Raw genomic sequence first — 25,626 nt, forward strand, 5'->3', positions numbered from 1 at the left:
CGTTCAAAAAAAAGATCGCCTTGTGGGCAAATCATGTTTCCAGGGAGAGGCTGGACATGTTTCCAAATGCGTGTCATGAGGCAAAAGAACTGGACACTGCAGGCAAAAATGCCCTGAATGAAACTATCAGGGCGCATCTAAGCAAACTGCAGGATCGGTTCAACGATTACTTCCCTGAGAAACACGGGGATGATGACTGGGTACGGGATCCTTTCGGAGTCGAGATGGAAAGCGTCACGTTGCCGAGCAACGAAGAAAGTCAGCTGGTGGAGCTGTCATGTGATCGGTCGCTGAAAAAAAAATTCACTGAGGTAACCCTCCCCCAGTTCTGGTGCAGTGCTGTGATTACTACTGAGTATGCATCCCTCGCCACACATGCAATCAAAATCATCCTGCCATTCAGCACTACCTATCTCTGTGAAAGTGGCTTCTCAGCTCTGGTCCAGCTGAAGACAAAGCAGAGGAACAAATTGAACATTGAGCATGACCTCAGAGTTGCTTTGTCTACCATCACCCCAGACTTTGAGACCCTTGTCAGGAACAAAAAGCATCCCCAGCTATCCCACTAGTTCCCCCCAAACTAAGATGTGTTACAGTAAGTTCAGTAAATGCTGACACTGAATATTTGTCACAATACAATGTTGTTCAGAATGTGCAGATAAGCTCTTCTACAGTTCAATTTTGGTTCTTGAAACTTTAATAACATTATCCTTTTACACTTGTTTAAAAAGCATGCCTGTATATGTACTTTTTACTATTATTCGTTATAATCACTCTGTCTGTGCAGTTATTTACTTATTATTTATCATCATAACTATTTGTTTATGGGATATTTGCACTCTTTATTTTGTTGTTTATTTCTTGACTCTATAAGTATTGTTACTGTTTTAATTGTATTTATTTTTTATTCTAAATCTGGTTTGAATGTATATTTTTTGTTTGTTGGGGGGGATAATAATACAACATACACACAGTTCTGTATTCTTCTCATGCCTTCTCAAAAGCATGACTGTTATTGAAGATAAGTCTGCCTTTTTATGTAATACAACACAAGTGTGCCTTTTTATTTATTACATACATTACAATTTTGACAATTACAAAACTTGATGACCATCACCAATTTAAACTTGTTTAAAAAGCATACTGTAGTTCTGTGAAGGGATATAATCTGCCTTGCATGGCACTAACAATGTTGAAGATGTGGTTGTGTTCCCATGGACTACATTTATTGAAAATGTATTCACTGTTCTTCACTTTTATATTAATATTAATATTTTATATTACTGCACTACTTTTTGTGAATTAAATGTGTGTGGTTCAAAATGGTGGGTCGCGACTCATTGACGAAGGAAAAAGTGGGTCCCGAGGCCAAACCAGTTGAGAACCACTGCCCTAGACTTCTGCTCTCAGACGTAGTTAATTATGAAGTTATTACCCTATCCAATAATAACCCAATGCAGAGGCAATAATATAATATAATACATTATTTTATATATATTATGTATTTATATATGTATATTTATTTAGTTACAACCGGCCCTTTGAGTGCAACCATAATGCTGATGTGGCCCGTGATGAAATTGAGTTTGACACCCCTGACTTAGAGTTTCTTTGGTAAGGAGAGCCCTACACATTACAACTCTTTTCCACGTTAAGTTTGTGAAGTGTCTGATAGAGAGCAGAGCGGCTGAGAAACCTGACACCTCAGAAATCACACATGGTGTCGCAGTATCAGCCTCAACGTCTCTGTCCGAAACACCACAACCACAGGAGAGCTCCTTTAATACCGGCTCTCTGTTAACAACAACCACCACCACAGTGAAAAGGATATGAGGAACAGTTTCATTGCATGTTCTAAATAAATGAGTGTATTCTACTTGTGTAGTAGCAAGCTGAAATATACTATATTGACAATATGGACTGATGGAGGCAGGATAAGTCATGCATTTTATACTGAAGCTATTAGTAGCTTAATCAATTGGATGATGTGCAATTACTCAACTTTACAATAGTCAAGATTCGAGGCTTTTATTGTCATTTGGACATAGCTACAATGTAGTTATGATAATGGGAATCGTACAACAGTGCAACACAATAAAACATATATAATAGAATTACACTGTATATTTCTAGCAATAAAAGGCATTCAAATCTTTATTTCAAATAAACCACCTTTGTATATCTTGTTATATACACATCTTTGCATATTTTTATTTATTCTAACTCTTACGAAACCCAATATCTCCCTGGTAAAATAAAGTATTCTTATTCTGATAAAGGAGTTATTTATTGAATACAATAAAATGTATTCAGAAAAATAATGTTTGTTTAAAGCCCCTGAACAATGGGACAATTTAAAGTTCCCTTTCTCTGTTGTAATTATTTATAAATGTTGTCCTATGGGCTCTGGTGTTATGGTGAGAACATTTGTCTCATTTACCCCCCCTGGACTGTGAGAAAGTGGGATGGGCATATGTTTTATGACACTTCATAGACTAAATTGTCCAAAAATCAGTTGTAGTATTATCATTGGCATTATTCTCTTTAAAGGTCACCTATTATGCAAAATCCACTTCTTCATGTCTCTTATACATCAACATGTGTCCCCTCTGTGTAAAGAGACTCTGAAAGTTTCAGGAACAAAGACCCCCTCTCTTTTTGTCCTGATCCATTTATATAAAAACCTGTCTGAAAATGAGCTGATCAGATTTTGGCCACTTTATGATGTCATAACGATGTTTTGGCTTGCGTAACCATTAGCCAATCACCAACCAAGGTAACTCAAAGAAAAAAAAAACATGCCCTTTTGTCGCAAGAAAAAAAGTGCAGAAGGAAACATCCATTAAAACTCAGTTTGCTGCTCTGTGATGCTCGTTCAAGCCAGATACTTGGCATCTCATCTTGGGTGCAAGTTCATCAATGTGTGGGGTCAGGCTCTGAGCTGAGGAAATCCTCAGGATTGAGTGAAGGTGTGCGTGCAATATACCGGCGGGCCAGATCTAATAATAATTAGAAATTATCCTGCAAACTTTCAATTTCTTATACAAAGAACACCAGGCAGATAGATAACAGGAACCTCTCATACAAATAAATGCCCACACATGTCTTTCGGCTGTCGTGACACTAGCCATGTTCAGCTGTCATACATTTTCTGTTGTGCTCATGATAAACTGCTCTCTGATAAGCTGCCTCCGCTCAGTAAGTGGACGCTCTGAGTGTTTACCGGATATACCAGGCTTTCTTTGGACGCCTCCAACATGTCAGCTGTGGGCTGAAGGGCAAGAGAGCTGCACCAAACATTACAAAATCAGTGAAAACAAGGAAGTATTAGTTGCAAAATAAAACCTGCCTGCATTGATCAAAGAATGAAAGATGTGCCGTTAATTTACAGCTGACACAGGTGAAGAATATACATTTTAGGGTAGTTAGAATATAACATAGATGTTAGTTTGTATGTGTCTGAAGATGGTAAGGACTTCTGTTTTTTTATACATTGTACCTTACGTTTGTGGAAGACATCAGTCAGTCTCTGTGAGGGGGATTTGTGGTTCTTTTGAATGAAACTTAACATTTTCACATCATTTAGGAGCATTATTAATATCATATCTGTGTACAAACATTTATATTTAGATACTTTTGACCTATTCCTCGATATTGTGTAGATTGCAATTTTGGTGCTTTGACAAGATATGAGACACAATGAGAATTTTGCTAAATAATCGACACTTGATATTGAAAATATTGTTGAATTAGACAGCTTCTTTATTGGAAAACCATTGAGGCGCTATATCACAGGAAAGGCATGTTCAGGTGTTTTTTAAATGTCCTGCTAATATTCCCCTTGCGTCTTACTTGTCTCGCACTCTCTGTTTTAAAGGGGCCCTATTAGACTCATTTTCAGGTTCATAATTGTATTACGTGCTTCTACCATTTACATCAGAATCAGAATCAGATCACCTTTTATTAGTCCCACAGAGGGGAAATGAACATTGTTACAGCATGCATACAAACCCAAATCAGGCCCTTGGTGGATTTAATTTCGGCCCGCAGGATAATTTCTAATTATTATTAGATCTGGCCCGCCGGTATATTGCACGCACACCGTCACTCAATCCTGAGGGTTTCCTCAGCTCAGAGCCTGAGCCCAAACATTGTTGACCTTGCACCCAAGATGAGATGCCAAGTATCTGGCTTGAACTAGCATCACAGAGCAGCACACTGAGTTTACATGGATGTTTCCTTTTGCACTTTTTTTCTTGAGACAACAGGGCATGTTTGGTTTGTTCTTTGAAGGAAATTTTTTTTTTTAAGCTGTTGTTGGCCTGTGGAAAAATGTAATCATAAGAAATGAATGCAACTGATTATTTAATGTTTAATGTTGTTTTTATAGGCAATCATTTAAGCTTAGTTAGTTCCAGGTTTAATATGTGCAATAAGTTCATTTCAATAAGTTCTGCAATAAACATTGAACCAGTCCGGCCCTCGACTAGTACCCATTTTTTAATTTTGGCCCACTGTGTATTTGAGTTTGACACCCCTGATCTACAGGAAAGGGAAGAGCATAAAAGGGCCGTTTAACTATAACGAGGCACCTATGAAAACACAAGATACTCAGACATGTGTTAAAACAAAGCTCAATGATACTCTGTCTAAACCTTTCATCAAATGAGACCCACAAGACAGATTCAACTACGCCCTTTACTCCCAATCTAAAATCCTTTTACTTCAGAGGATCAGAATAGATCGAAACGTGTTTTTAAAATGTATTACAAGAGCGAGCCCTGGGTTCAGATTGCAGGATGTGGCGGAGGAGGAGTGTCATTTCACCGATTGCAGCAGAGTGAATCTGGAAATGAAGAGCAACATAGTGCTGATGAAACTCTGGAGCAGGTGGTAATGAAATATTGATCCACAGCGGGACGGCAAGCCGTGGCCTCAATGCTGTTAAACTCTCCTTTAAAATTCATGGATGGATAAGGATTAGGTCAAATGTGTGATTTCATTCAGTTGAATGTTAATGAACTTGTAAATCAATGTATTTTAGTCACAAAGAAATTAAACCCTCTATTCATCATTTGGAGTTTTTTCTTATTTCCTTCCTTCATAATCATCTTATGACCTCCTTACATTCCCTAAATCTTTTATTTGTCATGCAACGGGGACATTTACATTATTACAACAGCAGGTAGTGCGGAGTTTTAAAAATAAATTGCTAAGTATGCACACGTTATTAATAGCACAATAAGTACAAAAACAAAAAATAGCAGATAAGTACATCAGTATATTTGTTTTTAAGAAAAGTGTTGAAGTAAGAGCTAGCTGGTACTGTAAATACAAATACACCAATACAATGTTTCATTTCCTGTCTGCATAATTTTTATTTATAAACATATCCTTTCGGCGCTAATTTAAAATGCAAAGTAGATATCTCATTTTGAGTTCTTGTGTCTCTCTGCAGGTCAACACTATATCCTGGAGCGACACGGGTGAATATCTCTTGTCGGGGTCAGACGACACCTTTTTGGTTATCTCCAACCCGTACAACAAGAAGGTGAGTCGTGATCAATACAATTCAGATAAGATAAGATAGTACTTTATTGATCCCAATTTGGGAAATGTTTGTGTTGCAGCAGCGTAAGAAGACAAGGCAATGTACAATACAATACAAATTCAAAGACTAAAAATAAACAAGAAAGTAGAAAATATACATGTTGAATTTAACAAGGTATTATATATACAAATACAAATACAAAATATATATATATATATATATATATATATATATATATATATATATATATATATATATATATATATATATATATATATATATATATATATATATATATATACATAAATATATGACAGAAGAAATATTAATATTAAAAGACAAGAAATAAATAAGAAAGTAGAAAATATACATGTTGAATTTAACAAGGTATTATATATACAAATACAAATATATATATATACATAAATATATGACAGAAGGAATATTAATATTAAAAGACAAGAAATAAACAAGAAAGTAGAAAATATACATGTTGAATTTACAAATGAACAAGGTATAAAGCAAGGTATTATATATACATAAGTATGTGATGGAATATTAAATATTAATCTGAATATATAAATGTACAGTGTGATTTTATTCCAAGAGAAACCACATTTCTGTTCAAGTTATTTGCACCCAAAATGTTTTTTACTTTCTGGCGTTCATCAGAAGATTAAACAGTAAACCAGCCTCCTCTGTTGGTCTTCCTCAGGTCAAGAAGTCCATACGCTCCGGCCACCGGACGAATATCTTCAGCGCGAAGTTCATGCCCCACACCAACGACCAGGAGATCATCTCCTGCTCCGGAGACGGCGTCATCTACTACACCAACACGGAGAAGAGTCCTGAGCACAACAGACAGTGTCAGTTCACCTGCCACTACGGGACAGCTTATGAGGTACTATTATTACTATTTAGTGTTAATTAAACCGGCCCCGTCCATAAAAAACAATACTGTCAATAAACGAAGAGATGACGGGTGCCAGATTTAGCTATTAGCTTATTTCAATTTGCAGTCTCTTTGCAGGTACAAACTTAAAAATCAACTAAAAACAAAGCCATACATAGTCTAGAACCATACATTTAAATACCAGCAAATTTACAAGTACTATTAAAAGTCATTAAAAAGTCTTCGCTGACTGGTTGCTCGATAACAATTTTACAACATGGGAAACAGAGTAAAAGTCTGCACATGTTTTCAGCTTAACGGCTATTCAAATGTGTTGTTGGTGTTGATGAAAGCAAATGCAAAGGCTGTCCTCTTTAGTGGAGGACTCGGCAATATATTAATAATTTATATATAGAAATTAGCGATATGAGACTATGTATGGTCTTAGATTTCGCAATATGGAAGTGTTGTCTTTTGCTAGTTATAAGGGCTGCTTTACGGTACGAACCTTTTTCTGAATTTACCAGACAAGTCAATTTTTGTGCTTTTACCCACTTAGTATAAATCCTCATTACTGCTGATTATTAACCAAAATGTTCCGTGTGTTAATATTTTGTTATAACTTCAGAAGTCAACCCTACAATATCGTTGTCAATGTATTGGGTCAAACATATTGTGATCTTTCCTCAAACTCTGCTCATTTCTGGAGCTCTTAGTGGATCTGTTCAAATCTGTGCAAACGGAGCCCAAACATCTTTCTCTCGTGGTTTCCGTCTCCTAACCTCAGCTTCCTCTTTTTCCCTCTGTCAGATTATGACGGTACCAAATGACCCCTACACGTTCCTGTCGTGTGGGGAGGACGGCACGGTGCGATGGTTTGACCTCCGCACCAAGACCAGCTGTACAAAAGAAGACTGCAAAGATGTACGGTGACAACTGTGATGATTTTCTCCTTTCAGTCTGTGATTTAGTATACATGTACTCTGAGGGTGGGGGTCTTCGTGGTGGTGAGGGGGGCAGTCGTGGTGATTTCTATCATGTTGAAAAACTGGCACTTTATGGGTGAAAATGCCCCGTCTTTCGAGGGTTACTGTCCCTGACCTGTATATCTTAAATAATTAAAAGTATATTGGAGTGTTTAAAGCATTTTTTCAATAAATAGGTGTTATTTAAGATGTAATGGGCCTTCTTCTCCTTTGGCTGATGAAGTTAGGAAAAATGAAGTATTGATGATCTCCACATTCTTTTGATATAAGAGTTTATTTTCAGCGCAGCTCTCTTTAAAAACATTTTCCGTATCTGAAGCATTTCCAATGTCTGTGTGTGTGTACTGTGTGTACTGTGTGTACTGTGTGTACTGTGTGTGTACTGTGTGTACTGTGTGTGTACTGTGTGTACTGTGTGTACTGTGTGTGTGAGAAACTGTGTTGGATTGTGTTGCATCTTCTCGTATTTCGTGTTTGGGATTCATGCTCGTGACCTTAAGACTGTCAGAAGTTTTACCAGACTCAGTTACATCCCCCTCTTAATTACTCCTACAACATGTTAATGTAACAAGTGGACATCTACTGTCATTGAAATTATTGTTTAAATAATTGATCACTTAGATGGAACTCTTACATTTGGTAAAGTACGAGGAAACACTTTGCCGCTGACTTGTTCTATTAGATTCCTTTTGTGAAAAAACTGGCATATTATGTCCGACAATTTCCCTTTTTCCCCACGAGTTACTGACGCTGTCGTTCTTAAAAAATGCTATTACATAATATGGTGTAATGCATTTTTTTCATTACTGTTTTAAATAAAATGTATTGTAAAAATATCCAATCTTTATACAACCACAATGAAAAAATGACTTTTTCCCCCTTTTTTGTAAGATGATAATATCAAACCATGACGACAGACATGTGAAGCTTCATTTTAAAATAGTGTAATAAGTCATTTGGTAAAGCAATAGGAAATACTGACTCTTAAAATACCTGCTGACCTTGTCAATCGCTCATTGACCTTCAATGTACTAACCTTCCTCATTGTTTTTGCTCTGATTTCAGGACATTCTGATAAACTGTCGCCGAGCAGCGACCTCTATATCCATCTCTCCTCTGGTGCCGTACTACCTGGCCGTCGGCTGCTCCGACAGCTCGGTGCGGATCTACGACAGACGCATGCTGGGAACCAGAGCCACAGGTACGCCGTCACACGTCTGTCTTTATATTCATGTTGATGTAGTAGATTCACATGACTTGATTTTTACCAAGAGCATTAGAAAGTGACAATGGAATCACAAACTGGAACTATTTGTGTCACGATGGAGAAAGTGGACTAAATAGGCCATATTTTATTTTTTACAAACGTATGATTTAACTGTGAAGTCCTGATCACTCCCTAATGTTCGTACTTTTTACTGTTTTTATTTTATCTTTGTGTAAAAAAAGAAAAAGGCATTTCGGACAGACAAACTTAAGATGTACAATTATTACGTCTTGAAAAAACACTGTAATTGTTTGCTGCCAAAATGTCAATAAAAAATATATTACAAAAAATAAAATAACAATAGTTTCAAAATGTGGTATTTGGGTTTTTGGCAAGTTTGATTATCTGAGGTTAACAGGGATTTTCTTTCGTCCTCAGGTAACTACATGGGCCGGGGGACGACGGGGATGTGTGTGAAGTTCGTCCCCGCTCACCTGTCCAACAAGTCGTGCCGCGTGACGTCTCTCTGCTATAGCGCGGACGGCCAGGAGGTGCTGGTCAGCTACTCCTCCGATTACATCTACCTGTTCGACCCCAAAGACGACCAGGCCCGAGAGCTGAAGGGCCCGCCTAGCGAGACGAGGGATGAGGTGAGCCATGGAGTCAGGCTCCTCATATTACACCATCACTGCTGTACATTTACATACAGTACAGAGACTTGTACCATAATCAACATGGAGATGCAAACTCAAATCAGCAAGCTTCCTGCCGGTACATTTCAATAACCCTTACCATTTTTAAGCGATACATTCTAATAAGATTTTCTTTCGTGCAGTGGAAACAAACTTTTGTCCTGGTATCAATGGAGAGCTCCTTCCACCATTTTGAAACCAGTTTAACAAACGGGCATGTTTTTTGTTGAGGGATTCCTGGTTTTAGTAACGATAGTGGTGCAGGACAGTGATATGTCTTTGGGTCAGTATATTCAGCACTTTCAATTCGATGGGTTGCAACAAATAAAAAAGATATGCTCCAGAGCAGCATGTTTAAATTAAAAATAAATATAATTGTAAACTGTTATGGAGCTTGATGAATAGAAATGCAACCAACGATATTTTTCATTATTGATTTATCTGTTTATTTTGTTTCAGCTATAAATCATTTGGTCTATTGGTGTCACAAAGTACATACCAGTTTCTCTCTCGTTTTGTTGGTCAAAAACTCAAAGATATTCATTTAAGTTTTATACAAAACAGAGAAAAAGCAGGAAATCTTCCTATTTTTCTCTGCTTTATATAGATCATCTTTATTGGGCAGTTTAAAGTATTTCGTTGCAAGACTGTAGGCTTTTCCTTTTTTTGTTGACACTGTTTTCTAATAGTCTGGCACCCACGGTTTGCATCTAATTATAATTGTATATGTACCAAAGAAAATAAACAGAAACAGAAAGTGTGGCCAAGAAAAGCCTTCCAGGTAAACAGTGAAAGTGTTAACCCTAACACACTTTCACCAGCCTCGTGGGGAGTTCAGCTGTGTCGGGATGCAACCACCGCACACATTCCTTTCCAAATACAGCCACCGACGTAGGCAGTGTTCCTCTATCCTCCAAAATAGTTCAGGCTGAGTGGGCCAAGCAGAGGCTCATTACCCCCCCCCCCCCTCCCCTCTTTCTCTTTCCTTCACCTGTAGCCTGGTTTCTTAAGGGCCCTCTGCTCTCTGAGTTATCCCACTATCTCTGCCCCGCTCTGCTCCTTTTCACCGCCTCAAGCCCATAACCAGACCTGATGACATTTCCTAAAGTAAAGCAGTTGATAGTCCCTGCACTAAGACCCCCTTTTTCTATTTCTGGCTCGCGGCCTGTTGCCTTGCAAAGAGCGCCAGGGGACTGGAAAATGGAGGCAACCTCTGCCAGGAGGGGGCACTTTAAAAAAAAAAAGGACGCTGACAGAGACGAGCAGTGTTTTGCTTTGGCAGTGGGGCTATTTTTGACCATGCCTTGACTGACAAAGTGTGTGTGTGTGTGTGTGTGTGTGTGTGTGTGTGTGTGTGTGTGTGTGTGTGTGTGTGTGTGTGTGTGTGTGTGTGTGTGTGTGTGTGTGTGTGTGTGTGTGTGTGTGTGTGTGTGTGTGTGTGTGTGTGTGTGTGTGTGTGTGTGTTGTGTGTGTGTGTGTTGTGTGTGTGTGTGTGTGTGTGTGTGTGTGTGTGTGTGTGTGTGTGTGTGTGTGTGTGTGTGTGTGTGTCAGTTTCTGAGACAGCTGAGACAGCCTCCAGTGAAGCGCCTCCGCCTGCGGGGGGACTGGTCTGACACTGGACCCCGCGCTCGCCCTGAGAGCGAGAGGGAGAGAGACGGTAAGACGGACACAGCAACTGACGCGTATGTGTTGCTGCTTGTTAAGTTTAAAGCACAGAGCTCAGGTTACAGATCCGGGCTCTGAGACTTTCCCAACGCCCCCCCCCCCCCCCCCCCCCCCCTCACATATTCACATTTTCTTGCAAGGCTGCAAATTTGGAGCGTAAACGTTTTTTTAATTCACATTTATTCAGCTGTGCCTAACTGCAGCATTTCAGCTTACACATGAAAGCAGTTGCTAGTGATACCCCCACCAATATTTAGGTGGCTCCTTTAAACAAATCCATGTCTGTGTTCCACTTCAATGCTAATGTCACAATAACTACATATCACAAAACATAGCCCTCTTCTACTGGGAAGAAACCCAAACAAACCTGGAAGACACCAAATACAGCTCAGAACAAATAAAATATGTTTGACGAATGGATTGTTGTTTTTCAAAGGGTTTTTAAATGGATTCTTTAATCTAAAAAATACCAAAACAGAAGAAAAATACGATTTTCTTACTAAGATTTACAGGGTGTCCGCGGGGTCTTAAAAAGTATTAAAAGTTGATAAATCAATTTAGCGAAAGTTAAGGCTATTAAAAAGTATTAAACGGCATTTTCCAAGGTATTACATTTGGTAGCTTGTTTTCAATAAGTATATAAATTGTCCAAAGAGGTTGTATTCTACAGTCTGCCTGAATGTAATCATTGCGTAGGTGTGTAGTGTGATTCTGTGTAGTTTATTTATGGCATCCCGTTGGATTTGACGTCATCTGAACAGGACATCGCACGCTCACTAATTGATAGCACGTGAAGGCCCGTTTACGCCGGTTGTTAAACAACATCGTTATGGGGAAATGCAAGTTTGCGTCCAAATGGTTGGAAGATAAGGAGGAAGGACAATCAATACTGTATATATATAGTAAATGTGAGGTAAAGTGTGTCGCCAATGTAACCGGTTAGAACTCGAAGTGGCGATGAGGTCTTAAAATGTATGGAAAGGGTCTTAAAAAAGGTCTTAAAAGGTTTTACATTTGACTTCAGGATTCCTGCATATACCCTGATTTGGCACAAACGCCTTACTTTCACTATTTCCCCTAATTAATCACTTGTTGAAATGTTTTAATTTCCAAAGCATGAGGCTCGTCAACTAATCATTATTTGCCAAAATGAAATGTCCCCTTTCTTTTCTAAGGCCTTACATAAGAAACACCAGTCCCTATGAACTACGTCAATCAAATATTATGGCACATATCCGCCTCTGTCATGTTTGTTTGAATACGTCCAGCAGCTGTTAACCTTTTTTTATCCTTCACTATCACAGGGGAGCAGAGCCCGAACGTGTCTCTGATGCAGAGGATGTCGGACATGTTGTCTCGGTGGTTTGAGGAGGCCAGCGAGGCTCAGAGCAGCCGAGGAACCCGACCGCAGACACGGCCCACAGGTGAGACGAGAGTCCACACACACAGCCAATCAGACACATCATGAGTCCTGGAATGACCCCTGTGTGGATGTCTGTTTATGTTGGGTTTTGTTTATTTAAAGGGCAATATATTCCTGCAAACAAACTCAGTTTTCAAACAAATGTAATATATATTTTGCAGATTAAATGAGGGTAATTTGGCTGTTGGCATCTTTTCAACATACTTTAATGTGATAAATATTGTATAATCTATTTCTAGATCTTTTTTTCTTAAAAAAGTTTTAAATTATAATTTTGGCTAACACTGGTGCCTTTACTGTATAGTAATAATTAATCAAAGTGCATTGTTACTGAATAAAAAAAAGGCCAGCCCCAGTCAGTTGAGTTTTCAATTTTTTTAGATAAAGACTCAAACTCAGTTACCTTAGTTACATATATGTGTCAGCAACACAAATGCTGGTGATAGATATTCATAATTGACCATGTAGTCGGATTTTAAAATGTGAGATTTAATCAAAACATCATAACAAATTCATAAATTAATCCTGATCATTCCTCTTGTTTCAGTGGCCGCTGTGCGTCTAGGGGGGGCGTCGAGTGTTCCTGCTCTGCCTGCTCCGGCGGGCTATCATCTGTTTGCAAATCCACAGAGGACTGCAGAGCCAACCCCCCCGGAGGAGCCAGCCGGACCTGCAGCAGCCGCCGCCACAGCCATCCCTAAATCCACCTCCTCTTCATCCTCAGGGTCGTCATCAACAGTCACAGCACCTCCTCCGTCCACCTCCTCTTCAGTGGAGAGCTCAGTCCCTTCCTCCTCCTCGCCCGACACCACCGGGACCCCCACGCCCACCCCCGCTCTCTCAGGTAAGAGAGCAGCTACACACCTTCTGGTACGCACAAATTCACATTTGACTCTTCAGCTCAGTTCATCCTCAGACCATCGCCCCTGTGAGTAGCTGTGTGTGTTTGTTGGAGCAACTCCAGTCAAGCAGCCCCCCCCCCCCCCCCCTTTACTTCCGCATCCTGTTGTCCTTTTCCTTGTTTATTTTCTGTTTCCCTGACATCCTCCCCCTCCTCCTTAAATCATGCATTCCCTCTCCCTCTCTCTTCCTCTGCCTCTTCGTCAGAGTACGGTCCTCGTCGGCTGCCCATAAGTTTAGTGTGTAGGCGTTTGCAGAGGTTACTCCGGCTGGCCGACCCCCCAGGAATGGGTCCGCGAGCCGCCCGTTCTTCTCCTTCTTCTTCTTCTTCTTCTCCATCTGCCTCTTCCTCCTCTCCTTCCACCTCAGCCCCTGAGAGACAGTCACAAAGAGCTGCTTCATCTTCTGCTGCTGAGATGCAACCCCTCACAGGTTACCCTCCCCTCTGTGTAGGACAGGCAGACATGTTTGTTTGTAGAGGTTACAGGAAGACCCCGCCTTGCTAGAACTGACCACTAATCTCACATTGATCCTCTTTCCATTCCCCCAAAATAATGCACCTTGTACTTATTAACCCCGAGTCGCCCTCTGCTGTTTGTTCAGCCCCTCACTCACTAATGCCGTCACTCCATCGCTCCTCTCTCGTTGCTTGAGTTTTCACCCGAGTGGCACCAGCTTCTGCTTTTGGCATCCTCATGTGGTTGTTCACACGTGTTTTAATGATGCATACTGATCAGCTGACTTTGCTTTGATCGCACTCAAACTTGGGATTCACATATAAAGCCCTTTTCTATCTACTGTTCCTGGTTAAATGATGGCGTCATGTTAGTCACATGACAAATATGTTTCCTGTGACTTAAAGGTGGGGTAGGTAATTCACTTCAGAAACACTTTTTGTTATATTCCATGGAATGCTCTTAACATCCCGATAGCAATGAATACATTAAATGCTTTGACAATAAATACATTAAAAAATGTGGAAGCCGTGGCGCTGTAAAAAGCACGACCAATCATCTGAGCCGGCCCGGCTAAAATAACTGGATGGCCTACCTGCCTGTCAGCCTTCCATCTCGTGGAAAAACTTATCTCATGCCCTCATTGGTCATGTGCGCGTTCGTGTGTGTTGGAGGAGGGGCTCTGTAAGGAAGTCTGAAGGAAGGGGCAGATTTTTGTCGGCTGCGTAGTTTCAAATTCTAGCGCACTCGAGCTGGTTTCTCCATTCTTACCTACCCCACCTTTAACTTAGAGTCTCAACAGAAACAGCCTCACAACTCTTCTGGTGCAAAGATAACTTATTTTGGAAGTAAGTTGAAGACTTTCTAATGTCTGACAGTGCACAAGCATATAATGACAATATATTACTTTACTTTGATCAGATGCTGTGTGTAGAGCATGTTTTGCTGCATACTCATTTATGAATCCATGCAGTCCAAATAAAGAAGGAGAGAAAGACAGAGAAAGTCTTGTCTTGTTGAAAGTCATAAAAAATACTTTTAGCTTACACTGTCAACTTTGAAATGTAAAAGTAGCACATTTACATTTTAACAGAATGGTTTATTGAATAGATTTTGTTAAACTAAAGATAATAATGTATTTATTATAGTGCTCTTTATGCGAACAAGTGCATTTAATATCTCTGAGCCTTTATGTTAAAGGGACGATATGTAATCAAGAGACTAGGACATGTTAGAGGGTTTGTCCTGGTTAGATTTAAGGGACTCTTTAAGGGATTTAAAACTGCAGTCACATTCACAAGCTGCATGTATGACATTTTAAATGTGTTATATGACACCAAAAAGTCATTCATTAATTGAAAGGGCAATTGCTTGCATTGGTAGTGTTACAATAGAGAGGACCCTCCCTTTCCAGGGGGGCTCCATGGGACCTTATTTCGGAAAAATTATGTATTGAAGTCAATGGCGAGAGAAAGATGATCTTTCGATCCCGTTTGAATTGAGCCACGAATTACACATATGATGTTTGTCAATTTAAAAGATAATTTTTTGTGAATTTTTTGTGAATTTTTTGTAAAACTGTGAAGTAACACTTTTTTTTTGTGTGAAACCGCTCAATGAACTACATCTCCCGTCTCGCACCACACACCAAGACGGCCGTCACGTTGGCACATTTCACTTCTTTCTTTCAGAATGAGGCGGAAAGTATTAAAAGAGGTGAAAATCACTCCAAGTCTGGGCATGTTGAGAGCTGTACATACACACAAGGGGGGTTAGTCGGTTCCGTAAGGCTTTTGATTGGCTGTCACTTCTCTAACTAAATTCATAACAAATAAAAACACATTGGACCCATTAGGATTGTTTTAAAGGCAAACAAAATGTAATTATAATGTTTGTGAGCTTGATGCGTATGAAACCATTGCAGGGAATAACGTTTTTTTTAAGCACTACATGTAGTAAGCATGTTTGAACTTGTCATGTTTTTACTAATCTCTGAGACTCATTTTGCTCATCGAGTGGATGTGAAATGCTCAGATGAACCTTTGGCTGATTTTACAGCTTGGCCTTGGACCGTTTTTACTTCTTTAACATGACTGACGTTTTTTAACCCTCCTGCGTGACGACTGTGTGAAGTCCTCAGCCTCTGTGTCCGATGTTTAGTGGGTTTCATTTGTGTTCCAGATTCCCCCTCGTCTGTGGTAAACAAACAGCTGGGATCCATGACTCTTGACGAACAGCAGGGTGCGTCCTCCCCCCCCCCCCCCCCCCCCGCCCCTGCCTCTCGCTTTGTCTTCCTCGCCCGCTTCTCATACACACAAACACTTTCTCTCAACCCTCTGCAGTCTGTCCTCCATGTGTCTTCATGCTTCTAGTTTCTCTGTCCACATCTTCCCATTGTTCCCATTTCAACTTTCAAGGCTTTTATTGTCACGTGTGCATAGCTACAGTGAAGTTATGACAATGAACATCTTAGGTCACAGGCTCCTCCAACAGTGCAACACAATAAAACAGATACAATAGTACTAGTACATTAAAATAGAATAGAAACAGAATATGATAGAAACTGTGCAGAATAGTCTATATACAGTAATTGGAATATTGATATATGTGAGTTCAGGTGTTTAACAGTCTTATGGCCTGTGGGATGAAATTATTATTATTATTATTATTATTATTATTATTATTATTATTATTATTATTATTATTATTATTATTATTATTATAATTATTATCTGCCCAGACACATGTTGATGTGCCTCCAGATAGACATGTCTCTATCTGACCAGAGTAACTGTGACTTCAACTAATATAGCAACAGAAATAGTAATTAAAGTCTCAGTAAATTAATAATGATAATCTCTTGTGTTTTTTTGTGTCATTGACATTAATCAAGCAATATTATTTTGTATCAATATTCAATTATTAACATTGATCAGGTACGCATTGTTCAGGTGGAGTAACACACTTCTTTACATATGCGTTAGGGGTTAATTCACCCAAATTTCCAACAAAAACTAAATATATAAAACACATGTTATCCCATGTTTTACATAAATCTGTTTATTGATTTTTATTTGTATTAAACAAGGCTGGATAAAATATATAACTTGAAAAACTGCAGCAACAATAGGCAAACAATGACATTTAAATGAATACAAAAGAAGCAGGTTTTCAATGTATGATAAAAAGTGTTTGGGGCATATTTTTAAGAAAGTGTCGCATGCCAATGTAATACCTCTGATTTCGTGTGTGTGTGTGTGTGTGTGTGTGTGTGTGTGTGTGTGTGTGTGTGTGTGTGTGTGTGTGTGGTGTGTGTGTGTGTGTGTGTGTGTGTGTGTGTGTGTGTGTGTGTGTGTGTGTGTGTGTGTGTGTGTGTGTGTGTGTGTGTGTGTGTGTGTGTGTGTGTGTGTGTGTGTGTGTGTGTGTGTGTGTGTGTGTGTGTGTGTGTGTGTGGTGTGTGTGTGTGTGTGTGTGTGTGTGTGTGTGTGTGTGTGTGTGTGTGTGTGTGTGTGTGTGTGTGTGTGTGTTACAAAAGCATAAACTTAATCATAGAAATTGAAACATCTGTGATGTGTTTATCAATTTCAAGATTGATAATCATTGCATCTAGGTTGTTATACTAGTTCTACTTTCTACTTGAGGCTTAAAGTTGACTTGTTTTAAACCTCATCATGTATCATGCTCTCGCTGTTCTTATTGATAGCAAACAAATGTTGCTGTGATGGATTTTAAAGGGAACTGCTTAAAAATCAGTTGTCCTTATCACCTTAAAAATCCACTACAAACTAAACTGTAATAACCAGCGTGTGTGTGATGTTCCTTCAGCGGCTTTGACCTGTGTGTCCTGATGTGTTTGTGGCGTGTTGCTGAAAGTCGTCACAGAGTGTCTACTTTTTAGTCCGCTGCATGTTTGTGTTTGGAAATGATGCAGCAGAAGGGTGTATGTTTCCGTGTGTGCCTTTAAACACAAATAAATGCTGTGAAAAACTTCTTTTTTTTTTATCAGAATAACTGTCAGAGCAGATTAGAATAAATCCTTGTTGCTTGTTTTGCCTGTGTTTCTCTCTCAGGAGCAACAGAAGCTGCAGGTTCGCCTCCTGATCAACCTGTTTCTGCACCGGTTAACGCTCCCACTACCTCCACCACCTCCTCCTCCTCCACCTCCACATCCTCCACCACCTCCTCCTCCACCTCCACCCTGAGCAGCACAAGTCGGCCCAGCGCAGCAGAGCCCGTCCTCAGCCTGCACTACAGCTCCGAGGGAACCACCACCAGCACCATTAAGCTGGACTTCACTGATGAGTGGTGAGGGGTCGCATAGTTTCTTATTCTCCCCTTTAACACATGTATTGTTTTGCGATACGATACGATAATACTTTAATGGTCAGATCAAGTCTGACATTTGACTTGCATCACAGCAGCTCCATGTGTAACATCAACATGGACACATATCAAGACACAACACATGAACAACAAACCTTTAACATAACAGCACAATCACTGAGAGACAACCTGCTCAAAGAGCCTTCAGCGTGCATTTGATCTGGGATCAGCTCTGTGTTTACTGCGAGGATTGACTGGAGCACAAAGGATGCTTCAGTCTGACTTTATTGAATTGTCATGGAAGTTTATTCATTTTAGCACTAATTATAATTTCTGAACAAATGTTTATGTTAACGTAGTCGCTCCTTCTTCCTCAAACATATGATAATGGACCCTCTAGAGCCCGAGTGGTCAAACTGCAGGAATTAGTTGATATCTGATTTTCTCTTATTGCCCAGCCCTAGTGAGGAAGAAGTAAGAAAACACAGTGGCTTGAGACCCTCTTTGTAACTGTTTGTATCTCCCTCACAGGAGCAGTAGCACATCGAGCTCTATGGGCAGCGGGGGTCCCAAAAGATCTGAATCTGTTCCTGCAGTGAACCGAGAGAGTCTGTCCACGGAGAGCTCAGCCGCAGAGCAAAGTGAGTCCTTATATTCATGTTTAAATATTACAAGCATTCAACAACTTGTATACAAAGTCCTACTTGCAGTGTCCCTTTAAATGTTGCACATCTTTTTAAAAAGTGTCACTTTCCCTTTCAAAATGTTTGATACTGCACACAGTCATTTCCAATCCAATCCAACTTTATCTATATAGCACATTTAAAAAAAAGTTGACCAAAGTGCTGTACATCAATAAATATATATAAAAGCAGCATATATAGCGACTGTGGCTGCGAGGGAGTGCGGTCGTCTTTCAACCAGAAGGTTGTGGGTTCGATCCCAGCCCGTGCAGTCAACATGTCGATGTATCCTTGGGCAAGATACTTAACCCTGAGTTGCTCCCGATGGCCAATGGTGTGTGATGTGTATGAATGTTATGGCGCGTTTCCACTACACGGCCTCGCTCGGCCCCGCTCGGTATGGCTGGGCCTCGTTAGGACTGGCTCACTTTATGGCGCATTACCATTACAGTTTAGGATGGGGTAGTGTCTATAGTAACGCAGTGTAGGCGGAGCCGTGACGTGATCTTCAATGAGAACCCCAGAAAAACAACACAGCCGTTAGCTGTTAGCACTCAGAGCTCACAGCTCCTCATATCTGTTCAGAAACTAGACAAAAGTTAAACAAGTACAAACCACAGACTGCCTGTGTCATGGTGAATACAGTCGCTGGTTTATTTATGTCTGTAGGCCGTTGTGAGTGTGGACGGTCGGAGCATATACTGCGTTAGCTTAGCCAATCTCCATTTAGAAAACAAGCATTTTAAAAGGTTTTTCCCCTGCCGTCTGTCTGCAGACTTGACAAAGCATTAATTCATGGTTTTTACTAACCGGTATCAGTATGTTGTTACTTCGGCATCATTTTGAAACGTGTATTACAATTAAATCACGGTCAAATATGTCCATCTTGTTGTAGTTGTAGCCCCCTTGCCAGCGATGCTCTCTCTAGTTTAGCATACTCAGCCCGACTCAGCCTCGTTGTCTCTGGCCCTCGAACCACGATTTTATGAGGCCAGAAAAACTGTGAATTAGGACCCGCCGGCCGGTACTAGGCCAAGTGGAAACGCAACCAAAGACGGGCCGCTGACGTCACAGCCCTCTTAAACCGTGCTCCGCGCTGTAGTGGAAACGCGCCATTAGTTCCTAGAGTAAGGTACACTGCTCTGTGTGAATGGGTGTGAATGACATGTAGTATGTAAAGCGCTTTGAGGGGTCGTAAAGACTGGATAAAGCGCTATGTAAGTACAGTCCATTTACCATATACATTTAAACAAAACCGATAGGACAAAAGTAAATGTATGTAAAAGAACGAGACAATAAAACCATACTTATAGCCACAGACTGAAAACCCTCGTACATGATGTAAAAACGTTTAAAAACACAAAAAAATAGAAAACCCCAATTTAGAAAACACAGACTAATACGTCTTTTACTTTGTCATATTCTTAATGTAAACATTGATTTGTATCTAAGAATATTTAGAAAGTTGTTTTTTTCAATACTTCTATATAATCCTAGATTACAATGTAATTAATATGCATTTGTTTGCATGTCGAGTAAAGGCTCTACAACTGCATTTTGTGGCGAAACCCTGTGTTTTAAAATGCAATTCATCTAAAGGTATATATGTATACTCTATGATACACTAGCAAAATCCTTGTATGTGTAGCGTACTTGGCCTTAAACTTCATTCTGGTTGTATTTCAGCTCCCTCTCTGTCCTCGGGGCAGCAGAGTGTCGCGGCCGCCTCCTGCTCCGGGGCCCAGGCTGCTGCTGCTGCTGCTGCTGCTGGATCCTCTCAGTGGGAAACCGTGGCTCCTTCAGGGGCGGAGAGCAGTCCGCCTGTGGGCACGGAGGACAGGACGGGGGGCTGCAGGAGAGCGGAGCCCCGAGGGGAGGAGGGGGGCGAGGAGGGCCAGAGTCAGGCGGCACGGCCCCACCAGGACTCTGACGACAGCGACGATGACCCCATCCTCATCCCGTCCACCAGGTTCGGGGGTCAGGGCCAGAGGTACGCCGCAAACAATCTGTCTATACAGTGGTGCAGGGGTTTTTCTGTAGGCTGACCCGGAAGTTTGCATATCCTTTCGCCTACTTGTCTTTCATCCTTTTTTTTTTTTATAACTAATGCTGTTGATATATTGTGATTTTAAAGGTGTCTATTACCATCTGGACAACAGCTGGAAATTAGCAATGTTGGCTAAAGCTGCCCCATTTACTGTTTTTTGGTGACAGTTGATCAATGGGGACTGTCCACGACACTATAAACAAATCAATGGGATTTTTCCTTTGGATTTTGTAATTCTGCAGGGAACAATAGAATAGAATAGAATATAATATATCTTTATTGTCATCATACAAAGTACAACGACATTTCTTTGGCAACTCTCACTGCAGTAAAAAATAGACACAATAAATAAATAAGAGTAAAAGCAGAGGTAGTAGCGATGACAGTGCAACGAGATCAAATTCAATGTCAATGTGCATATTTACACTTGGTCTAAATATATATTAGTAAAATAGCCATAAGTATTTCTAAAATAGTAGTTGTTGCAGTCTTTGAGAGGTGGACTTGTGTGATAATCTCAACATATTAACAGCGCTTTATAATAATTGAAGCATAAATGCAATCAACCAGAAGTAAAAATCTAACCGTAAAAGAACTACATCACGGTCGCATGACGACTCGTCACCCCGGCTAAAGCTAACGGTGGCTAATGGTCAGCATGATGACGTTTAGTAGTCTTTATTTAGTCACTTTTTTTTACAACACATGGCTTCAGACAATCATTAGCGGGTTATTTCATGTGTTTTTATTCCTAGAACAAAACGGAAAAATCTTGTAAAATCGTATTTCAAGAATCGAACCAAAAACTCATTCGGACCGTTTGTTCAAGACGGCTAAAAATAAGTGCTAAAATGCTAACTTATACCCGGGTTTTAAGACTCATTCCTGCACCACTCTATTCACTGACAACAAGCAAGAAAATGTACTTTTGAATTCACGTTATTATCTCATTGCTTTTGTTTAATTTAGAAGGTGGGTATTCTGATTATTTTGTGATGCCTTCCCATTGACTGTTTTACTACTAATATAGATTAAATTCCAGAGGATCTGCAGTAGGAGATAGGATGATCAGGTAAAGTGTTTGCACTAAAAGCATCTAACCTGTCAGGTGTGTGACATGCAGCAGAGCTTAAAAACTCAACAGCACAACATGATGAAGAGGATTTGTCTTGGTTTGGTCCTTTCACTCACGAAAAACTAACACACACAGCTTTATCTGTAGAGCAGAGTGATGTGCATGTGAGTACTGACACACACATGAGTAGCAGCATCACTGCAGCATTTTGAAGATTGTTTAATGAAGAGGGTTGGAATAAGAAGCATGATGGCAAGATCTGAACACATGTAAAGGTTTGATTTCCTCAGAGGAGCGTTTTTTAAACTAATAATGACCCAGAATTGGTGACTACTTTCATGTAGTTCATGGAGAAGGCTTTGCACCACAACATTAAGAGCCTAATTCAGTCATCATGTGTTCTGTCTGAAAGAGGCTGCTTCCTGGCTTGGGGGTTTGTTCATTTTCTATAATAAAATAAGTAAAGTAAGTATCAATGCATGGGGCTCATAAGAATAGAGAAGCGAAGTCACGCCCATCTACTTCCGACCCATGGGACCTTATTTAGGAAAAATTATGTATTGAAGTCAATGGAGAGAGAAAACGTATCTTTCGGTCCCGTTTGAATTGTGCCACGAATTACACATATGATGTTTGTCAATCTTAAAAAATAATTTCAATGTCAAAAAAGTCACAGTTTGTCGTAAAACTGTTGAAATATAAGACTATGAAAAATACGCAACTAGAAAGACTACAAATCCCAGAATCCCGGTCCCGCATGCTGGCTCTTACGAACCGACTAACTCCCCTTGTGTGTATGTACAGCTCTCAACACGCCCAGACTTGCAGTGATTTTCACCTCTTTTAATACTTTTCGCCTCATTCTGAAAGAAAGATTATCTTTCGATCCCGTTTAATTCGTGGCACAATTCAAACGGGATCGAAAGATAATCTTTCTCTCTCCATTGACTTCAATACATAAGTTTTCCGAAATAAGGTCCCATGGAGGTCCCCCGGAAAGGGAGGGACTTCGCCTCTCTATAAGAGACAGCATGTGTCTTTTTTTTGGTTTTTCTGGAAACATTATTATCACATGCTTTGTTTTTCTTGTGTTTTCCAGACGCTCAGCAGCCGCTCGTATCCAGGAGCTTTTCCGCAGGAGGAAAGAACGACGGGAGATGGAGGAGAGCGAGACCCAGAATATCAGGATACCCTTGGTCAAGCAGGTCTACAAAGGCCACCGCAACTCCAGGACAATGGTACTGCTTTGACCTCGCATTCAGTGGCCTCTGGAAGGAATGGTTCAATATGTTTAAGGAATACAGTTACTTGCTTTCTTAGCTGAGAAGAGCGTTACCACTGTCCTGTGTGGGGTAAAGCTGAGGTCAGGAGACTCTAAGCTTAGCATGGACAGGAAACAGGGAAACGGCTAGTCTCAATCTGTCCAAAAAAACAACCACCGTATGTCTCCGACAGCCTTGGACAGAGGCTCTATGATTTTGGGTTGTCTGTTGGCTTTAAAATAATTTCTTGAATTAACTGATTCGTTTTTTTTTGCCATATCTCAAGAATGAATGTGACAAATGTAAACAAACAAAAGGACAGTTTATATTACTTTACATTTATAAACAACAGCTGGGCTGAATGACTCCCTTGAGGACAGTTTGTTTGTGTTTTAATGGGACTTTAGTGAATCAGAACTAACTCCTTTAAAGGTCACCTATTGAGCAAAATCCACTTTTTCATGTCTCTTCTACATCAACATGTGTCCCCTCTTTTTCATGTCTCTTCTTCATCAACATGTGTCCCCTCTGTGTAAAGAGATTCTGAAAGTTTCAGGAACAAAGATTCTCTCTCTTTCTGTCCTGATCCATTTATATAAAAACCTGTCTGAAAATGAGCTGATCAGATTTTGGCCACTTCATGATGTCATAGCGTTTTTTTGGCTTGTGTAACCATTAGCCAATAACCAACCAAGGTAACCCCCCCCCCCCCCCCCCCCCTTATCACCTGAATCTCCTCCTAGAGCACCATTGTGTTCTTTGTAACCAAATATCTCTCAGAGGGGCGTGGGGAGGGGCTCCTTATTTTCATCTAAAGTAACAGACAGAGAATCAGCACTTTTGAAACAGGGCTGAAACAGAGGGGATTATGGGATGCTGCAATGATCTGTTTGGTGTTTGGAGCCAAACACTTCAGAGACATGTTTTGTATATATCTGAGACCTATAATATATTGATGAAATACTGTATAATAGGGAAATGTAAAACACCAGAGTGACACAATAATGCAAACAAATATTTTCTGTGTGGTCCAGATAAAGGAGTCTTGTTTTTGGGGCGACAACTTTGTGATGAGCGGCTCAGACTGCGGCCACATCTTCATCTGGGACCGACACACAGGGGAGCACCTCATGCTGCTGGAGGCCGACAACCACGTGGTGAACTGCCTGCAGCCGCACCCCTACGACCCCAGTGAGTCCCCCCGCACCCCCACTCAAAAACAGAATCTGAACACTTCAGGAAATGTGGTTTTGTAACAGTTGCTCCATTTAATTAAAATTAAGGAGATTAGGGCTGCAAACTTAATTACTTTTAAAAACCCATTTCTAAAACATGTGATTTTTATGTATATTTTTTATGACATTACATTTGATTTTACTCTCATTTTGTGAAGGCACTTTGTAACTCTGCTTGAAACATGCTATATAAAAGATTATTATCATTGTTTTAGAATAAAATAAAAATATGTGCACATTATAAAACAATAATAAAAAGGTGAGAATGTAATAATACAATCCATACAGTGGTGTAGCAGTATTGGGAATTATTTATTCTTATTAATTATTGATCAAACTGTCGATGTAATGCAGAAATGATCCTAAGTGACATGAGTATTGCAGACTATCCCACGGGGAGTTTAAGTGTGTAACGATGATTTTCCGTGTTTCAGTTCTGGCTTCTTCGGGGATTGACTACGATATCAAGATTTGGTCGCCACGGGAGCAGGCGGCGTCTTTCAACAGAATCCTCGCTAATGAGGTATGACCGTGGATCGATTGTTTAATGCTGATCTGCTCATAAACAATATTATATATTCCCTCGTGTTCAAAAAGAGAGGATTTCAAATAGTTAAGCGATATAATGGAAGTGTACATTTATGTCGGGTAAGGTGTGCTTTTTCTCCCCTATTAAATCCCCTACACTTTTGTAACCTACAAGTGCAACTAACCATATATAACATGTTCATTTGTGACCTTATTAACATGTTATTTATGGTTTAAGTTGCCGATAAATGGATTGTGTTCCTGTTTCAATTGCTGGTGTCACCTAACTCTAGCCAAGAAAATAATGAACACTGAGTCCTGAAACTGACTATGAAGTAGGGCTGCTCGATTATGGCAAAAATCATAATCTCGATTATTTGGGTCAATAATTGATATCACGATTATAAAAAACGATTATCCATTATCCATTTACTTTGAAAAAAAAAATGTTGAACAATATGTTTTTAACAGTTGATTACCCTGAACTTTAAAGTGGACCTATCATGCTATATTATAATAATATAGTGTAGGACCATACCTATATAAGGCATATTTATACTTTTTACTACTTTTTCAAAATACCAAACAGATCATGCATTTTAGCCATGCCTCATTTCGCTCAATGTGCACTTTTTTAGCTCTGTTTTTGCAAGGGTTGATTCTGTGAGAACAGCACCATCTACTGGCCTGGCATATGTACTA

At 40.0% G+C, this 25,626-nt stretch overlaps 1 protein-coding gene across 3 annotated transcripts in view; it reads left to right on the forward strand.

Annotated features, from left to right (window-relative positions):
- Positions 1 to 25,626, forward strand: part of dcaf6 (ddb1 and cul4 associated factor 6) — a 36,179-nt gene that overhangs the window by 9,250 nt on the left and 1,303 nt on the right. Inside the window, exons 3-18 of one of the 3 annotated variants that reach the window (XM_034128782.1) lie at positions 5,459 to 5,551; positions 6,267 to 6,452; positions 7,254 to 7,367; positions 8,495 to 8,630; positions 9,075 to 9,286; positions 10,880 to 10,985; positions 12,298 to 12,417; positions 12,964 to 13,260; positions 15,953 to 16,012; positions 17,842 to 18,076; positions 18,626 to 18,735; positions 20,464 to 20,767; positions 21,855 to 21,896; positions 22,999 to 23,137; positions 24,196 to 24,352; positions 24,831 to 24,919. In XM_034128782.1, coding sequence (XP_033984673.1) covers positions 5,459 to 5,551; positions 6,267 to 6,452; positions 7,254 to 7,367; positions 8,495 to 8,630; positions 9,075 to 9,286; positions 10,880 to 10,985; positions 12,298 to 12,417; positions 12,964 to 13,260; positions 15,953 to 16,012; positions 17,842 to 18,076; positions 18,626 to 18,735; positions 20,464 to 20,767; positions 21,855 to 21,896; positions 22,999 to 23,137; positions 24,196 to 24,352; positions 24,831 to 24,919 — 2,400 coding nt within the window. The remainder of the gene's footprint in view (positions 1 to 5,458; positions 5,552 to 6,266; positions 6,453 to 7,253; positions 7,368 to 8,494; positions 8,631 to 9,074; positions 9,287 to 10,879; positions 10,986 to 12,297; positions 12,418 to 12,963; positions 13,261 to 15,952; positions 16,013 to 17,841; positions 18,077 to 18,625; positions 18,736 to 20,463; positions 20,768 to 21,854; positions 21,897 to 22,998; positions 23,138 to 24,195; positions 24,353 to 24,830; positions 24,920 to 25,626) is intronic. The other 2 variants (XM_034128783.1, XM_034128784.1) reach the window with 2 other exon arrangements.

This window comes from Trematomus bernacchii, unplaced genomic scaffold (assembly GCF_902827165.1).
Source record: "Trematomus bernacchii unplaced genomic scaffold, fTreBer1.1, whole genome shotgun sequence".
In the NCBI taxonomy this organism is placed as follows: domain Eukaryota; kingdom Metazoa; phylum Chordata; class Actinopteri; order Perciformes; family Nototheniidae; genus Trematomus; species Trematomus bernacchii.